Source organism: Triturus cristatus, chromosome 4_2 (genome assembly GCF_964204655.1).
Source record: "Triturus cristatus chromosome 4_2, aTriCri1.1, whole genome shotgun sequence".
Classification (NCBI taxonomy): domain Eukaryota; kingdom Metazoa; phylum Chordata; class Amphibia; order Caudata; family Salamandridae; genus Triturus; species Triturus cristatus.
In genome coordinates, this window is record NC_140586.1 from 226,805,420 (window position 1) to 226,825,692 (window position 20,273).

The 20,273-nt window shown below is 44.8% G+C and overlaps 1 protein-coding gene across 2 annotated transcripts in view; it reads left to right on the forward strand.

The window, feature by feature from the left end:
* The first annotated feature begins 15,886 nt into the window (after positions 1-15,886).
* Positions 15,887-20,273, forward strand: part of CSNK1E (casein kinase 1 epsilon) — a 182,877-nt gene continuing 178,490 nt past the window's right edge. The window contains exon 1 of one of the 2 annotated variants that reach the window (XM_085601309.1): positions 15,887-16,026. In XM_085601309.1, coding sequence (XP_085457435.1) covers positions 15,958-16,026 — 69 coding nt within the window. In that variant the 5' untranslated portion in view covers positions 15,887-15,957. Of the gene's footprint in view, positions 16,027-16,508; positions 16,565-20,273 lie in introns of those variants that run through there. The other variant, XM_085601310.1, reaches the window with a different exon arrangement.

The following is a 20,273-nucleotide window of genomic DNA, read 5'->3' on the forward strand; positions in this document are numbered from 1 at the left end:
AAGTCAAAAAATGCTTTTCCTTTGGAAACTAGGTCCTAACTATAACTACCTACTGGCAACTGCCAGTAGGTAATATATATATATATATATATATATATATATATATATATATATATATATATATATATATATATATATATATATATTACCTACTGGAGGTTGCCAGTAGGGAGTTATAGTTAGGACCAAAGTGTCCATAGGAGAAGCGTTTTTGTTTTGCCAATAACTTTGGCACCCCTTGATGAATCTTTCCCTTTTTGGTTCAGCTGCTGGTTTGAAAGTCGCGGGGTGATCCGTCAAACAGGGGCCGAGAAAAAGGGGCCCCAAAACACGTTTTCTCCATGTTAAATCAATGGGGAATTTTTTGAAGAAGACTACAGCGGAACCTATGAACGGAATTACACTAAATTTGGTAGAAAGCTAGATGTTGGTCCATAAAGTGTGCTTTTTGGGATTTGGTGTAAATCTGTTCAGTACTTGCAGAGATATTTAGGTTTTAAAAATATAGATATCTGGTAGCCCTAAAACCTACTGAAATTATACTGAAATTTGATTGGCTGCCAACGCTTTAACCAGGAAGTGTTGGCAGTCATCTTGGGACTCTGGTGAAACCCACAATTTTTTTTTTTTTTTAAAAAGGGTTCAGGGTAGATAAATCCTGCCCACAAGGCCTCTTGGAGTAGTCCCACTGGGACCCCCTAGGGCCAAAATGTTTTTATTTTTTTTTAACTTTTTAGCAGGGTCCACGGATCCAACCAAATTTTGATAAAAAAACAAAGCACAGGCTCCCAAACTTTGTTCATTATTTGCCCCGGATGGGCCCGGTCCCAGGGCATTGTTTTTATAATGCAGGGTGGGCACACAGGCTCCCTTCCTGTGGCTCAATGTTGCCCTGGGACCATCAACTTCCTAGGGCTCCTTTAATAAAAAGAAATGAGACCCGTACTGTCCTCCGCCACTGCCTGCGGACTACCATATCCCCGGGGTTTATAGTTTTATAAATATGGGGGCTCTTAGACCCCCCCCTTAAGCCCCAGGAACTGCCACCTCCCCGGGGCTTCATCTATAAACAAGGCAGAGGCCACACGAACTCCACCTTCTGCCCCAGGGGACGCCACTTCCCCAGGACTTTCAATTTACATAATGCGTGCGCCCCGTGACTCCCTCAAACCCCGGGGACCGCCACCTCCTTTAAGCTTCATCTATAAACAAACCTGGGGCCGCGTGGACCTCGTCGCCAGTTCCCCAGGGGCTTTAAATTTACATAATGCAGGGGGTGGCGAGGACTCTCCCGCAGCCCCAATGAAGCTCTCCTGGTACTTTCTGTAAGTCACACAGCAGTATTCCTGAAAGCTAGTCAGAGGCCTGCCCCCTTTCTCCACCACTTTGCATACACAATTACGACTTAAAAACCAATAGAAATTCACTGAAAAAACAAAGGTTACAGGGACGTTTTAGGTAGGCATTAGCATTTAAAAAACCTTAGAAATTCACTGAAAAAAACAAAGGTTACAGGGACGTTATAGTTAGTAAATAGAATTTGAAAAGCTTAGAAATTCACTGAAAATCCCAAAGGTTATAGGGATATTATAGTTAGGCTCAGGTTCTACTCGTACACTTGGGATATTATCAGTGATGTCACTGACCATGTCATGAGTGATGTAATATGTGAGGTTATAAGCACTGCATTACGGGGGCACAAGTTATAGTTAGCTCAGCTAACTATAACTGCTGAAATTCACTAGTTTTGTACGAGTGGAACATGAGCCTAACTATAACGTCCCTTTAACCTTTGGTTTATATATATATTTATCTATCTAGCTATCTATCTATATAATAAAACATTGGAAAAACCAATACATTTCTCATACTGGCAAAACCTATTGACTTTGCCAATACTTAATACTTTAGCAATGCATACGCCAACAGGTTCGAACAGCAATTGGTACCCCATTAGCGAATGAAATAGCTAAAAAAAAAGAAAAGTGGCCCACATTTGCACATTATGGCAGTTTTGAAAGACATGATGTATTTGTGTTTTACAAGGTGGCACCTCACAGGTCGCTCCTTGATAAGTTACTTTTGTTGCTAATTATTACATAGTATTTTTAAAGTTGTATTTTAGTTTTTTATGTGATCATTCTAACTGATATAGCATGTTCTGCACAGATCATGCATGGCACGTGGGCGTTTGAGCACCTAATCGCACTGTGACACTTTAAATATAAGAATTGCCAGAACCTGCCATTTACCAGTTGTTGGCTCCCTGCTCTGTCATTGCATGTCTCGATTGTGCGGATGGCACTAATTTTGAATTCACTTGAATGTAAGGATCGTCAGCACCCGCCATTTTTGGGCGGTTGACGGTCTTGTTGTCCTATTTCCTGCACTGTTTCTGGGTAACCTGAAGGCTACTTTAGAAGCGTCGTGGCGCAGACGTGCCACTGGCGCGCCAAATCAAGCCTGTCTGCGTCCGTCCACACTTGGATGCTGCCAGCCACCAGGAACACTGCATTTTTTATGAAACGTATGAACATTCTTGCCTATCGTACACAAGCGATAACCTTACTGATAAAAGGATATCAACCACTAGCCCACTCTGTCTCTGGATCAGGAAGGCCTTCTCAGAAAAAGTGCAATCTTCTTTATAAAACTACTACTGGGCAAGGACCTACTATAAGAGATAGTAGAGCTCCGTCAGAAATTCCTAGGTCCTCTACTTTACAGCTACACAGCCTTTATATAAATGCTCGCTCCACCCCCAAACATGCTTCTGAACTCTGGGACCTTTTTGACTCAGACAAACCTGGCATATGTTTCATTATAGAAACATGGCTCGATCCTGCAGCTCTTCCCTGCATCTATAGCATTTGTCTCTGATTACAGTTTAATTAGACTGGATAGACAGTCATAAACTTGGGGGGGGTCGCCTCTCTGAACCCAATAAAAACCACACTCTTAGAATCATGTTCTGCCAATTGGGTAGAGTTTGTTATCTTTAAATTGGAAACAGCGTCAAAGTCAACTTGGAGGGGGCATTAGTCTATTGGCCACTAGGTGTAAGGAAAGAGTTTAGCACCAAGCTGATGGAATGGCTTGCCCTTCATATTTTAGCTGAAGAAAAATTCCTGTTGTTAGGCGATTTTAACTATCACACAGAAATTAGCTCCGATTTTGACACAATACGTCTGCTTTCAGATCTGGAGTCCTTGGGACTCTACTAAAAAGTGGCAGGCCCGACTCACACTGCAGGACATATGCTGGACCTAGTATTCTCTAATGCACACAATTTAGAGGTAGATCCTCCCGTTGCTCATGTGTGGACTGATCACTCTACCATTAGCTTTCATTTTGATGTGGAGAAACCCAGCGATTCTAATGTAAGAGCCCCAAGACTCATTAGACCGTGGAGGAAAGTAGTACCCTCTGTATTTATTCCAGCCTTCATACCTCTTTTGAAGGATTACAGAGACATTAATAGATCCTTAAATGACTACGAGGGAGCTTTTACAAAAACTTTAGACATCTTTGTCCCTTCTAAATTTAGCAAATCTAAACCTAAGAACCACGCCTCACCCTGGTACTCCAAATCCCTAAATAGGGAAAAAACAGCTTGCAGAAAGCTTGAGGACCTCAAAATCTTCCGAGGACAAACTCATTCATAAAAGCGCACTAGGAAACTATCACAAAAATAAGACTCATATAGTTGAAAGAATCAATAATGCTGGCAACCTGTTGAAAGAACTTTACAAGATCCTGAAGGAATTAATCTGCCCTGTTATATGCACTTCATCTATCCCAGCATCTCAGGCTCACTACAATGATCTCACAAACCATTTTGAACAAAAAATCTCTAAGATTTATCAACCATTCCCAATAATGCAAAAGTGGAGAACAATCTCCATGTTAACCCTTGGCCACCTTCCATTCTACGGCTCTCGAAACCTTTGATCCTGTCACTCCTGAACAGGTGCTGGTCCTGCTTAACAGGAAATCCAGGTCACTAGAGGATCCTGTTCCACCATATATCATTGCTACAATGGCCCCGGCACTTCTTGCCCCAATCAATGCCCTGTGTAACCGCTCTTTAAGTCTGGAAGCCCTCCCAACAAAAGGGAAAGCAGCCCGGGTCAGACCGATTCTCAAAAAACCTACGGCTGATCCTAAGGATCTGGTCAACCACAGACCTCTATCACTGCTTCCCTTTCTTGGAAATGTTATGGAGACCCTAGTTAATCAACAACTTGTATCTTTTTGGGAAACCCATTTTGTGATGGACCCCTCCCGGTCAGGTTTTTGTGCATTCTATAGCACGGAAACAGCCTTAGTGGAGGCCACAGACTCAATCATACTTGCCTTGGACCAGGGGAACTCAGCTATGCTGGTTCTCCTGAATCTATCCACAGCCTTCGACACCATCTGTCTTCTTTTTCTTCACAGGTCGGCTTTGGAATATTGACGTCCCCATGTGGCTCGAGAGAAAGCATAAGGAATGATGAGTATGGGGGTTTTCCTTAATAGCAATGGAGACTGGATAGAACAGCCTTCACCACAAGAGGGAAGGGTTAGACAGGCGAATCTATTCTTTCCCTCAGTCGTTTGTATTATTAAAGATGTCTTTAAATAGTATATGGGTTACTCTTTTCCTGCGCCTTCCCCTCCCTCTTTTCCTTGTTCTCTACAAGTTGCTTATTGCCTATGGTGATAGAGTGCTCACTCTTGCACTCTGCTTAAATGAGTTATTAAGGACAATGAAGGAACCAATAAACAATGGGAACAGAAAGCGCACGCACACAAAAAATACCAAGCAGTGGTGACTGAGGAACCAGCCCCAAATGGTGTGAGATTTAGGAGAGTGTGGCACAACGACCCTGTGCGTCAATACATTTCGTCCACTCCCCCTTTTGGACACTCACCGCGATAGCCCCAAATCTCCCCGGAGTAGCGGCGGGAGTCCTGGCTCTCCTGGAGCATCCACCAGTCCTCAGTCCAGACGTCGAGACAGTTGTCTTCATGATTCCGCATTCGCTCTCCTCTGTGTCGTTGGTTTTCAGCTCCTGTTCTTCAACTCCCCAGGGGTTGGAACGCTGCTCCTTCTTGTCAGTCTACTACTACGTCCAGTCGTCCCCTTCCGATGTCTTTTTCCTTCGGTCTCTCTGTGTTTTTTCTATGGGCCCTCCTTTTCAGGGCCGGTCCAAACTGATGATTGGTCCTTCAGCCGGGCGTGACTGCCAAAAGCCTGTACAGGAGAGGGGGAAGGGTTAACCCTTAGGCGTCCGGATTCCAATGTTCCTGACACCACCTCGTCCGACCATGTGGCATCCGGTAAGCCCTGATAACAGGTCCCCGTCCCTCCCTCACAGCTTCCCATAAAAAAAGCATGCTCTTTTTAAACTTCTCTGTCTGGTTTTTAAATCCTTGCATGGAAGTGGCCCTGTGCTACCTGCAAAATAAGGTGCAGCCATACATTCCAACTTGCCATCTCATATCTAACGAGCTATTGCTGTTATGTCCTATACACATTTGTATGGCCAGACACGGGGGCTGGTCCTTTTCTTTCCCGACCATTCAACATTGAAATCAGCTACCTTTGCAGTTACGCTCATACCCGGACCTACTTTCATTTAAACAAATCGCAAAAAACATGGGGGCATATGCATCAACCAAACGAATACCGATTCCTTAATTGCGAAAAATAAGGAATCGCCATTAAGGAATCGGTATATGGCATGCATCAACAGATTCGGTAAAATTTAGCGATTCCTTAAAAATCGCTAAATTTACCGATTTCTCAATTGCGGGGCATGCAAACTCCCATTAGCAAATTGCGAGTTCGGTAATACCGAAGTAGCTAATAGCGAGTTCGGTAATACCGAGTTAGCTATTAGCGAATCGGTAATAGCGAAATCGCAAATGACTGCGTCGCTCCGGGAACGTGCAGATGACATCACCAACCAGGAAATACTGCAGCCCCACCCACATAGCCTCGACAGAGGAGCAGACAGGAGCTGGGAAGGAAGACTGCCTGTGCAGAGTGAGGCCACACCGACTCTGCAAATCCCAAGACACACACATCATGGCGCAGGAAGTGCCATCCAGTGCTGAGTCAGCACGCAAGCGAAAGCGGAAATTCTCGGACAGGGAGCTTGAGTACCTTATCGAGGGAGTCTCCAGCAAACACGACCGCCTGTTTGGCAAGCTGTCCCTCAAGGTGCCTGAGCAGGAGAAGCGGCGCATTTGGCTGCGCATCCGTGAGAGGGTGAATGCAGTTGGCGTCACGCCCCGCAGCATCGACGACCTCAAAAAAAGGTGGTACGACCTGCGGAAGCGTGCCAAGGAGAGGATTGCGGAGAGGCTCCGGGAGGCGAGCAGGACTGGAGGCGGACCATCTACAGCACCATCCAACACAGCCCTGGAGGACCTGGTGGAAGGGACCATAGAGCGGGAAGCCGTCGTGGGGGTGACCCAGATGGACACGTCCGGCGCAGCCACAAGTGCCCAAGGTAAGATGCATGCCTTTGCCCACACCCAGCATAGCGTAAATCCATTTCCATGCCCCCAGCCCGATCTCAGTGTGTCTGCAGCTCTGGCACACACAGCTTTACACATGACACTAGTGCATCATGGGAGTTGTAGTCTAGTCAGCCCAGTGTGCATGTACAGGCGTAAATCCAATGACCATACACCACATCAGTTGAACATGGATGGCGAATGTTTATTCAGTGGACCACAGAGGGACATTTATGTGTACTACACTATGTAGGTGTAATTATCCCACTAACCATGCACTGTTTCACACACAGATGCATCACCTGGGGATTCGGACGACAGCGGGCAGCTGATCATCTCAGAAACACCCGTCGAGTCCGACCAGGAGACAGCGCAGGACGCGCATGCATCACCTCCACCAGCACCACCAGCAATGCCACCAGCACCAGCGCCACAAGCAACGGCACCAGCCAAACAGGATGCAGCTACAACAGCCACAATAGCGCAGAGGCGCAGGTCCCAAGTTGCGCCCTTGCAGGAGATGGAAACACCCTCCTCGCAATTGGCACCCAGGCAGCGCACCAACACACCACCTGATGCACCACCTGGAGGCGCAAGACGCGCACGGCGGTGCATGGCTCGTCGAAGTTCCGTCTCCTCAGCCGAACAGGATGCCCCAGCAACTTCTGCAATCGAGGAGAGGATGCTGCGTACACAGCGCCAGCAGGGACGACATGTGGCAAACATTAGCTGCAATATCGTGCGCCTTGCTAGGGAGATGCGCGCCATGACTGCAGCAGTTACGGACGTGAGCACGGCGGTCAGGGACATGACCACTGTGGTGGCAGAGGGCAATGCTCAGCTCAGGGAGGAGGTACATGAGCTCACCCGTGCCATGAGGGAGGGCCATGAGTGCCATGAGAGGAGGCACCGGCAGCAATTGTTGCGTTCCGCCGCCGCTACCAAGGCTATAACACGGCACAGCAACAGCACCGCAGTGTTGGCACGCCGCTTAGTGTCCCTGCAGGTGGACCTTGGCCACTTCTGCGGGGATGTAGCGAAGTCACTAGGACACATCACCACTGCTGTGGAACACCTTCAGAGCAGCACATGCAGTGCTGCTGCTTTGGGAGGGGATGACGCCAGTGAGGCTGCCTCCAGTGTCAGCAGCGTGTCACTGGCAGAGGCCAGCACCAGGCGCCGCAGTTCGCGTGCCTCCACGGGGCCAGGCCGTGGTGAGGCATTGGATACACCTGAGCGGAGGCTTGGGGCACGTGGGAAGCGCCACTAGACAGTTGGACATGCATGCAGGACCATGGTGGGGCAACCATGGACATCCACTTACTGAGTATGCACAGGCGTGACTTTAAGGCACCTTTTATTTACATTTATGCAATAGGAGCATGATTTACATAGCTAGTTTTGTTGCACAAACCTCAGTGCTACTGTGCATTAAACAGTTGCACCCCAAACTAACTTGTAATGTCTCTTTTTCAAATGTTTCAAAAATGATTTTGCATTATGTATGTCCGCCTCCTATGGCTCTCTGCTGTGTTAGGGATGTGTGCCTGTCGTTGTTGGCCGGGTGGTTGGTCATCCCGGTGGTCGTCATCCCTGTCCACCTCTATGGGTATCCCCCTTCTGGTGGCAATGTTGTGCAGCATTGCACATACAGCAATTATCCGGCAGCATGTTTCAGGTTTGTATAGCATGGCGCCGCCAGTCTTGTGGAGGATTCGGAAGCGACTCTTGAGAATCCCAAAAGTCCTCTCTATTACATTCCTAGTGCTGATGTGTGTAGCGTTGTAGCGATGTTCCTGCGGGGTTGCTGGATTCATGTATGGGGTGAGTATGTATTCCCGCAGGGCGTAAGCACTGTCACCTAGAAGATAGAAGCATAGACTTAGCATTGGTGATGTACATACATGTGTGGTGTTGGTGTGGGGAAGCGTATTTCTACGTACCTAGCAGGAGTCCCTCTCCAAATTCTCCGTTGATTAGTCGCCTGTGCATTCCACTGTGGCGGAAGATGTAGGAGTCGTGTGTGCTCCCTGGGAATTGTGCCACTAGGTCCGTTATGATGTTCTTGGCATCGCACACAACCTGCACGTTGATCGAGTGGTATGACTTGCCGTTCCGGAATATGTACTCATTTGCTGCGGGAGGACATATGGCGATATGCGTGCAGTCGATGCCTCCAATCACATGTGGGAATTGTGCCACCTGGTAGAAAGCCTGTTTGGTGCGGTCCAACTGCTGTGGGGTTGTGGGGAAGCTGATGTGTGTGTGTAGCATTGTCAGCATGGCATCTAGGAATTTCTTGAAGAAGCGTGACAGTGCGCTTTGCGATACACCTCCGGCCACTGCAATTACCCCCTGGAAACTCCCTGAGGCCAGTAGGTGCAGGCTGCATAGGACCTGAACGTGCGCTGGGATTGCATTTGTCCGGTGTGTCTGGTGCTGCAGAAATGGTTCCAGGTCTGCAATCAGGCGCATGATCATAGCACGATTGAGGCGATACTTCTCGTACACCTCGTCCTCATTCTGGCCGAGCAAGGTTATGCGCAGTCTGAAAACTCGCTCCTGGACCCTTCTCCTGCGCTGTCCTGCTGCATTGATCCGCATCCTCCTTGCAAGCACGTAGAGGGCAGCCATTTTGTGGGAGCCAACAGGGTCTCCTGGGCCACATTTAAGGGTTTAGTGATTGCCTCAATCATTTGCACATGTAGAATTTTTTTTTGCATTACCTGTTTTTTTTTTTTAACTTTACCTCCAGGTTTTGATTCCCCTAATTTAGCTCTTGCTAAATAGCTAATTTTGGGATTTTCGTTATTAGCGTTGCATTGGGGTGCGATTCGTTATTTGCTATTGGCACTTTCCGGGAGCTAATAGTGATTTCGGTAACTGCTAATCGGTATATAGCGATTCGGTAATTTAGCATTTTGGGTATTAGCGAATCGGTATGTTAGCGGATATTTTTTTTCCGAATCGTTATTTGCTCACGTTTTGGGTTGATGCATTGGGATTGGGTATTTTTGACTCGCTACCGGGAGCTAATAACGATTCGGTATTTTACCGACTCGATTTTGGCTTGATGCATGAGGCTGATGGTTGTTTAGCCTCTAACTTTAACCTGAACTCTGACCTATGTAGGCTGTACAAGCACAGAGTGAACCCTTCGGGGAGGACTTTTGCACTAAATAAATGCAATTAACAATATCAATATGGGAGACCGAATGCATTTGTGTTCACTGCAAGCACTGCCTGTGATAATATCAGGGTAATCATCAGTACAAATTGTCCCACTAGCCCATAAAACAGGAAAAAACTTCAAAAAACAACAGCCTGTATGACCAGCCTGATTACCCTTTAGACAGGAGGTCTTTAAACTTTTTTGCTCTTAGCCCCCCCAAGCAAAATGTTTTGAGGTCAAGCCTCCATCCAAAACTTTATGGCAAGGATTGGGAGAGCTGGAGGGACATGGCTGCTTGTAAGGGGTGGGGGGCTTATGAGATGATTTCAGGAGTATGTTTTCTATAGCTCATAAACCACACTAAACATGAGACTTATAAACAGCAAATGCATCAAACAATAACACGTATTGTCTCAAAAAAACTGCTGCCAATAATTGGGGTGTTGTGAGCCCCTCACACTCTTGGACCGCAATGCCACCACACCTGCTGCATTACTGATAACTGCAGTCCTGAGTAGAAGGCTATTTCCACTGTATCTTTCACCTATTACCCACCATGCCTGACCACCCCTCTGATATCGAAACAGGCTCTCTGTCCCTTTCAGGAAAAAAAGAGCTACCACATCTTGTCTCCATTTTTCTGCAAGGGTGCACTCGGTCCAATGCTCGAAAGGAAAATAAGCTCCCATGCCCTTTTTTTAAAGGTAGACAGTCATAATTTTGATGAAGTGGGCTCCTTAAACCCCTGGACCCCAGTCCTGCTGCATATGCTTAATTAATAATAACCAGCAGTGGTCACTTACACACCTGGCAGCAGTACCTGCTGCATCAATGAATGGCCCTTTTTACAGAATAGGAAAAAAAAGGCCACTTATATTACTGCATTTGCTACATAATCCATCATCTGCTGCATAGTACTGCATTTCCAATTCATCAGTGCTGTAAACTAGTACTTACAGATGTTCTATTCTGAAGGACAGATGTATGGTATTTTCGATAGTTCTGCTTTATTGTGCGGTACACGAAGGCAAATGCGTTCTTATTGCACTTATGTTTATAAGTGAATCTAGTTCTTTGTATGTTGCTGTTTATTTTGCTGCACAATTCACTTCTTTGGTGGTCCTCCGCCATGTTTTTAAAATATGTTGAGCGTTGATTCAGCAGCCTTTTAGTCTCCCAAACCTACTTTGGGACGGGACCACCACGGACACCTTGTTGCTGTTGTCATAATGACATTTTATTTGGGAGCGAGCTCGGTGTATATAAAACCAAACATCTGCTTATTGCCGCACAAACTAATATGTCCTTAAAGCACTCTAACAAATATTAACTATCTCCTCTGCCGCTAAACAAGGCTGACCCCCTATGACTAATACCTCTTCCTCTGACTGCATCTCTTTCCCAGTGCCCAACCTGCTGCTGAAGCCTATTGTCCCTGTATCAGGGTGGGTTGGTAGGCTCAGTGCTTCCCTAGAGAAACTGCTCTGTCGTGTGTTCAGGGCTGTGAAGCAATTACCACTCCCAAATCTCCCTGGGTGTAGAGGGCAGTACTTTACAATCCAACCAGTGCCCTGCAAGTTCCTCAGTGTGTGGTGTGTGTAAACTTCATAAGAAATCACACAATTAAATGTACCAATACTGTGCGGTTCTGTAATTACCGCATATCCTATACTCATGATCCAAGGAGAAAAAAACAGCTTCCATCAGAATGAGGACTACTGAAATTTCCATAATAATGGCTTATGTTTATGCATCTCAGTAAGTACAGCCAGTTGTTAACTCAATGATATTTAATGGGTTTTGAAGCAGTTATTTTGGTACTCTTGCTGTTAGCAGGATGTCAGTTAAATACATTCTTGAGCCATTCTCACATAGGTCAGAAATTAAAATGGGGTAAAAATAAAAATACATACTTTTTTCTGTTTTCAGCTATTTATCAAGCATGTAGACTCCTTCCATAATATCCATAGCCAGATGCATGGGTAAAAAACTTCATTTGCAATGCCAATAGCTCTAACTCTCACAAATGCCAGACATATTGCATTGCAAATGATTCTTTTATTTTTAGCAGCCTCTTTGACCTTGCCAGCACAGACTGTCCCCTGCCCCATGGCACTCTGATCACCGTTCTTACCTCAAGGGCCCCGGGTAAATAAAGACAGCCTGGAAATGCAGCAAATAAACATTGTCACACTTCCAGTCCGTCTTCATTTACCTGTACTTGCAGGGGCATTTGCGCCTCCCTGGGAACCCATCCACGCCTCCCCAGGGCAGCCTCCACCAGTTTGAAGACCTCTTCTCTAGACTATTTAACCTATGTGTCTCCCCTAAGGCCTGTTAACAGCTTAACAAGGTTAATACCTTGTCAAGTCCTTTCAAGCAAACGGTTAGAAATAAAGGGCTTGTAAAGGTGTTAAGTGCATTAGCATATAAATATTAGAGCTGCCTGTCACACTACCACCCTGCGGGGCCCCATCAGAATACGTATGGGATCCCAGCCGGATCTCTTGTCAACTGAATTGCCTACTGCACCACGCTCAGGAAGAGAAAGCTTCCTTCCACGCTGCTGCATTCTTTTTAAATGAGTAGGTGGGAAAGTCTTTCAGTGTCTGATTGACATGTGCGCTCCTGCAGAGGAGCTGGGCGCTGTGAAAGTGTTGGATGCATGTGCACTCTACAGGGAACATAGGTCACAGGAGATGCCTGTGTCCAAAACAGTATTCGAGGAGGTCTGTAAGAGATGTGGTCCATCTTATCTGGATATTTGTTGCATCTAAGACCAATTCCCTGCGTCCCAGATTTTTCACAGGCTTCCTTAGTTGTAAGCATGGTGAGTGGATGCATTTTGGTGCAAGTGGCCAAAGAATCCCTTATGTGTGTTCCCTCCATTCCCATTCATCTTGAAAATGCTTCTGAAGGTTCATAAGGAGACGGCAGGATTCATTGCTGTAGTTCATTGTTGGCCACGTGGGTCATGGTTCCCATTTCTCAAATCTATAACTCTTTGCCAACATGGATACTTCCTGTTGTCTCATCACCTCTGAAACCATATGTCCTTTCTTTTCTTCTCAGGTTGTGTCTACCATTATGGAGATTGAGAGTTTAAAATTACAGAGGAAAGGTCTACCTCCTTACTTGGAGGAGGCATTTCAAGGCTCAGGGAGGCAGTCAACCTTGAAATCCTATTCCAGACATTGGTCCTCTTTTTTGACATGATCCTAGTCACACACGTTGTCACCATCTGACTGTTCTTTTTCTTCTGTTTTACAGGTGGATAGCTTTCATTAAAAAATTGCACTTTTCACTATAAATGCACAAAGGTTTACTATTTAGGTATTTTTTAAATGTAATCACGCCTTTAAAGAGGCAGATTATTTGGTGGCACATCTGTTTAAGAGTATTTCAATTTCTTGTCCACTCTCTTCATTTAGAGCACCTCCTTGGGATATTCTTTTCATCCTTCTTGTCTTTCCCAAATAACTTTTCTTCCCATACTTCCAAAGAAATAATTCTGCTTATCTTTTTACCTACTCCAGATGAGGAAAGTTTGTTGCGGTGCATGGATGTTAAATGGACTTTGTCTATCTTGACAGATCTAGATTTTCCCAAAATTCAGACGGCCTGGCACCTATGGTATTACTGGGAAAGCTAAGAAGACTTTAAAAATTTACCCTGAGCAGATAGATCACAGAAACAATTTTGATGACTTATGCTGACCAACAGGGTTTGCCCCAGATAGAATTCAAGGCAGATCAACAAGAGGAGTGTTGGCTTCTTGGCATGAGTGCAGAGTATTACTCTGATTGAGATATGGAGGGCTGGAACTTGGTATGTAGACATTATCATATTCAGAGCATTGGCAGTATGAATGAATACTTTGGATCTGATGCTTTGTATTATGCAACATGATAATTGTGCCATTTTGTGAATCTCTAAATCTTTTTTACTTTTATTTCTTTTGAATTTGTCAGTCACTTATTATGCATTAAATAATTGGGTGTTGAATTATATGGTGAGTGACTTCTTGACATCAAAGGCCTTTGTGGTTTTGGTATAGCTCATGTAGCAATGACTGGGACAAGGGTGAAGGGTGCAGAAATAATGGCCTTATTACTTACCAGTAATATTCATTACTTAACATTAATCACCCTCCTGTATTTCTGGGCCTTTGATGAAGCTTGGAGATTCAGGAAAACGTTGAGAATTTTATGTCCTATTACAGGTGTCTCGATCGCGAGCTACCAGTAGCTCCCAGACACCTTCAAAGTAGCTTGCAGCCTGTTAATGAGCAGTGCTTAGTCAGATTTATGGGCCAGGTTGGGTCACCAAGGTGAAGAACTGAAGCACTGAAGTATTTAACTCCTAAATAAAAGCCCTTGTCAAATCAATATTGGAGCATGAGAACATAATAAAGTTTCTGAATGGTTTTTAAATGGGAGAAAATGTAAATGAAAAGTTACCTTAATGATTAACTCTTCATTTTATTTTGATCCCATTTCTAAGTGTTACATTTACAGCAGGAGGCCTCTTGTTCCCAGTGACCAGTAGACACTGTGCCATATTTAAAACTAAAATAGTATTTTTTTTCCAATCGGAGACATTTCAAGTGGACAAAAAACGTTTTCCATAAAAAAATTAAGTATTAATGTATTTTTCCACTTTCAATGAAGCCAAATACCTCTTAATGTTTTATGAAGCGTGTTCATCTAAAATTCCTCCAATTTAAACAAATGTATTTTTCTGTTTATAAATATGACACCATGTCTGCAGGCCACTGGGAGCAATATGCGTGTTTTTTGAAAATGTGACACTTGAAATGGGAGAACCTGTAAATGATGAGTTTTATGGAATCCACAATAACAAAGTTAACTCTCCAGTTTAATTTTCTCCATACAGTGCCATATTTATACGTGAAAAATACAGTCATAATTATTAGTTGGAGAAATTAAAACTGCAGTAAAGTTTTCCATACTCCGACCATTTTTGCTGAACATTTTCCTGCACTTTAAATTTGTCCTAATTTTGTTAAACATGTAACGGTGCAACATATTGTGAAAGGTATGTCCTGAGCCACAAGTACACAGTCTCTCAGTCACCAGTACACATATAGCCCATTCATACGCACATGTTCATACATCCCCAAAGACCACGCTCTCATTTACACACATGGCAGCCCTGTCATAGTGCCCCCAGTCAAAGTATTTTGTTCAAACCATAGCATCTGGCTCTATGGACATTAGGTTTAAAGCCTATTAAGCTGGGTGTCTGGGCGTCTGGTAACAATGCGTGGCTTGCTTGACCTTGAGTAGATCACCATGATTTTCTCTGATCAGATGTAGCTCCCAATACAGAAAAGGTTGGAGACTCGCTGTCCTATCATAATGCCCAGCTGGAGTGGGCGGGGTTCTTAATTTAGCATTCCTGTTCTTTGTTTCCTGTATTGGAGGTGAGATTCACGTCTTGGTGTAAAGACTGGGACAAGGATGAGTTGTATTAGGAGTAAAGAAGATTATCGGTAAGTAAATGGGCCAAAACTAGACCACCATAATGGATTAAGGTGGCACAAGAAAGCCTAGCACTGGAAAAAAAACGTTTTAGTGAATACATGGCTTAAGGTGAGGTCGCCACACGTGTCCCAGTTGTAGCTCAGTGGCTACTCTCACTTTTATAACCCGTACATGTAGCATTCGGCCACCCTTTACAATAATCGCTGCTTCATCCAGATGTCTGCACACCACCCCTGGGTGTCTGATTAACCGTAAATAATGTCTTATGAATGAATGTTAAAACATCTCCATAAATGATGAAATGTAATACACATGAAAACACGGACCACTTGGAAAATATGGAGCCCGTTGTTCAATTTATTTCTGACTTGTTACTGATGTACCCCATCAGGGATGTACTTGTTGACCGACCAGGGCTGTGACATCACAAAACACGTTGCTTAGTTCCCCACAGATGTCCTCATTGGAGATTGAGAATTTCCTTTATGTGTCAGGAGGCTTAGGGGCGTGGCTATAACGTGAAGTGCTGGGTTACAAGTCCTCGCATGTTAGAAAGACAGGGTTGGCGAGGTCTCGTCTCAGTTGTACTGACGTTGACTTAAGGAGGCGGTGCCTCGCTGCCGGGGTTGTGCAGACACGAGAGGTGTGAGCTGGCGATGGAACGTCAGTCGTTGTAGGCGGTCCCACGCCTTGTTGTGGACACTAAGTGACATCAGCTGTAAAGTGACCCTCCATGTTGTGGTGACGTACCAGGCGTGGCATTACGCGATGACGTCGGGCGCGGGGGGAGGGGCTCGAAGAACAGGAAGCGCCGCTGCTGCAGCTTGCACATCCCAGGTAAGGCCGCTGTTCCCCGGGTTCACAATCTTTCGCCATCCTCTCTCATTCGGGCCCATCCCGGCTCCGTCGCACCCTGAGCAGGGGGCCCCGTGGAAGGAGCGTATGGCCCCCCTTGTATGGGGAGCGGGAGAGCCTCCGCGGCGGTATGGGAGCCGGGGAAAGTGGGGCAGGGGGCGGAGCTAGTGTCAGATCCTGCCGCCCCCTCTTTAAGCGTCCCCCACTGTCAGATCCGGGGAACTAAAACAAACGCTCCCCCCCTTCATAAAGACCTCTCTCGCCCGGTAGAGAAAGGGCAAACGCTCCTCATGGAGAAATAATCAGTTTAGCAAAAACAGCCCCCCCCCCCCCCCATTTTATCAGAGACATAAGCCCCGAAACGGTCATTCACCCACCCGCCTACACTGTAGCCAGAACTCCACTAACAAACATCTCATCGCCGGGAGAGACCGAAACATCTCAATTTTACCACGGATAACCCGACTGTCTCACGGGCAGAAAGAATTCCTCTTGGCAAGAGAGCCTCTTTCAGAAAGATGTAAGTGTAGTTAACAGAGAATTCCCCATTTCTAGATACCGACCCCTTGACCAGAAGGCATCCACCTGTCAGATAGAACTCCTTCGCCCCATAGTACTTCATCCTAGAGGTACTACTGCTGTCAAAGCCATTCCTCTTGCGTCTCCCTCCTCCAGGTTGCTCAAAGCAGTCGGAGTCAATGGTGGGCTGAATTCAGTCCTGCTAAGTCAGTTTGAAAGTTAAGGGTCATTTTGGGTGTAGACTGACCTGGTAGTCTTAGGCCTTGGAAATAGTTGGTACCTGTGCTTACTACCTGCAAGATGCTATGAAGAGTTACTTCCTTTGAGTCCTCAGTGGAATATTACAATAATCTATGCCATAGCACACTCTAGCTGCACAATGTTTGGTACTTGTGTTCAGGTTCGCTGAATCTGTTGTGAAGTGAATGCCACTGCCTAGTTAGTATTGGGCGTAAAGACCTAACGTCATCTATTCGGTGGGCATGCTTGAGTTCTTGCACTGGATGCCTAAAAGTAAAACAGCGAAATTAAAAACCTTAACAATTGTAAACAAGGCTTTTATCAGCAGTGCTCTGAACTGATGGCAGAAAATACAGATGGGTCATACCCAATAAACTCATGACATCTGTATAGTTAACCTAGGTGGGCAAATCCGCTTTATAACTGTTAAGATGGTAGAGCATGCCTTGTGTATGGATGTGGCTAAACTTTGGAACTCCGTGCCCCGTCTAGCGTAGGGAATCAGTGTTTGTAAACCAACAAAAAAACAGAAAGTTTCTTAGGCCAAACTGTACCTATCCTTTAATCTAGATTAATAGCTGTGTAGTGGTTATGTTAACTGTCTGAGTGTTAGAACTCTACATTCATAGTGTGCTATATACGTGTGTAACGTAATAGTGAGAGTTCATCTACTGCAAGGAAATCCAGCTATTCTGCCACATAAAACCCTCTGTAAGACAGTTCAGCTTCAAAGGATAGTCCTTGTCCCAGATAGATGTCAGCTCCTGCAGAGAACCGCGTACCGGCGAGAGCTCCTCTCTGCCACAGCTAACCCTTCAGCAGAGAGAGCATCCATTCTGCCACAAAAAACTCCTTCATCAGAGAGGCTGAGACCCTCACTTTCCAGTTGGAGTTTTACTGCCACAGAAAACCTCCATCATTGAGAGACTTGAGTGCACTCTTGGTAAAGATTTCCATTACCAATGAGAGAATTCACCGCCTGATTTACCAGAGAGAATTCCCCCTGCCACAGCAAAACTCTTTACTAGACAGGTCTGTTCTGCCATGTAGAACTAGAGAGAACAACAGTCTGCTTCAGAGAACGACACTACAATAGCGAAACTACTTAACACAGAATTGTTTCTGCAGCTTATTCTCTTCCTTTAAGATGTGCCCCAATTGTTACAGGTAGCTCAACAGACATGTCAAGCAGGATTTGACGGTGTGGTGTTTCAGGATCCCAAGAGCCCCCACTCTAAATATTATTTCAAGTTCAGAGGTCATTTCTGCCCATTCTGGTCAGCCTATTGTTTGCACCTTGGAGGAATTTCAGACGTATTCAAGGCTGAGCACAGACTTAGAGCTGGCAGAGGCTTATTCCAATTAACCATCTGACAGTACAGGCTGTTAAGTATAATTTAATAAAAGTTACTTGTCTTTAATATTTATTAAAATCCAACTTCACCACTGAATTGGATTTTTAATAGCGATTAAAAATGGTGGTTTAATTATTCTTGTTGCTGGTCCTGTTTCTGAGATACAGTATTGATATTGTAACCTTTAGGTTTTCTACATAGGACAGCTAATTCTGCCCAATGAAAATAGCTTTTTGGGCCTTGTCACTGTAGGGACATGGTAATATTAATTTTCTACATGTCCAACTTTTAAATACCATGCACCCTACCTTGTGGGTTGCAAGGCCCACATAGGGGTGACTTACTGATATTTAAAATGGTGTTTTTTATTTGTCAAAAAACGTTATTTTAACAGATAGCATTCCAGGTTTTATACTGCAAGAGGCAGGCTACATTGGTAGACATGTAGCCATGTTTTCGTTTGTGACACTAGTGTGTGCTACAACGTGCTGCTGTCCACTGGTGATAGTTAGCTTTTCGTGCCATGAGTATTTCCACACCATATACTACAGTTTTATAGAAAAGATAAATACGCTAATCCGGAATTAGCCAATTTTTCAGTGTTTTAGGGGCTAGATTACATACACTGGACAGGAGTACCCCGATGTGCAGAGTCTGAAAAACAGCAACAAAATAGTGTCCAGCAAAAGACCATACAGAAAGGTTGATTTCCTACAACCCCCCCTTAACAAAGCTTCCTCAGCAATAGCTGAATCCTAAATGAGATATGCCACATCTAGGCATGCACATCTCTACCAGTAGAGCTGCCACATATAAGCACTGTGAAACTTATATTTGTGGATGCTCTTGGCCTTTGAAGGCTAATTGTGAAAAGAGGGTACATATTACTCGTTTCTGGGTATTGTTCAATCCACTCAGTTCAGCCTTTTTCTTTTTTACTTCCACAACAGCCATATAGTGCAGAACTTGGTAATAAAATGCCTATCATTGCTTATACCAATCTGTTGAAAATACAAAATACTTAGTTGCGTATCACACTTACTGTTGGTAGCCTAGCCTGCTCCAAAGCCTTTGTGAACGAGACTATATGAAATCTTTACCCCGGTACATACCAGAAGGATGTGATGCATCAAATCAAAGCATACTTTGCCAATCTAGCCACTTGCTGACTATCCATGGGTTAGCACTCTGACGGGCGACCACAAGGTGACATTTATTGATCTACATAAGGTGAATAAATATGTAAAATGTTGTCTGGCCAGCAGGATTTTGAACTGAAACACCATACCCTTGAAATAAACTTGTTAAACAGCTTTCAGTCTCAGAACTAGGTTCATATTAAACGCGGTTAGACTGTTCCGCCATAGCTCTTCCGACAAAAGGACGCCCTGGTACCGGTTCAGTTTCCTATAAAAAAAAAATCAAGTTTGTATGTCGATTCCTTGGCAGTGGGGTCGTAAACTGTTGAGCGTTTAGATCTGTTTTGAATGTGTATATTCATACTGATACGATCATAAGATAACCCACACTGCTTTGTTCCTCTTGCTGCTAGGGTCAGTTTTTAGGTGTTGCCTAAGGGACATTTTAGCAGTCTGTCGAAAGCTCTTTTGTGGACCATACCAAAAGCTTAGTGGGAATTGTGCGTGCTCGTTGCTTACTGTTGGTTGACTTTGTCACTCTCATTTGCTTGCTTCTTATACCACTGTGTTCCTCTTCTCGTATCGGTCCCTCTGTGGAGCATTCTTCTTTATCATCCTTTTGATTGGATAATTTGTATCATTTCACCACTCACATTTAGGCAGCTTTTTTTTTCTTTTACCATGGGAACACATGTATTTTCTTGCTGTGTCCCTCGCGTACTGCTTCCCTACAAAATCCTTGCCCTCTATGCTCAGTGTTGCTTCTAGTATATCCAGCATGTCTTTAAAGTGGCAGAAACAGCTATATTTTTGCCATGGTATGACTAAAGAGCAGACTTGAAGTGTTGTTTTATCCCCCTCAGACCAGTCCGCAGATTGTGGCGCTGAGGGAGGGGCTGGCTGAATAATTCACTTAACTGGCGTTTAAAGTAGAAATGTAGCTTGACTGAACAAGAGATCTCTCTTCTCCTGGTTG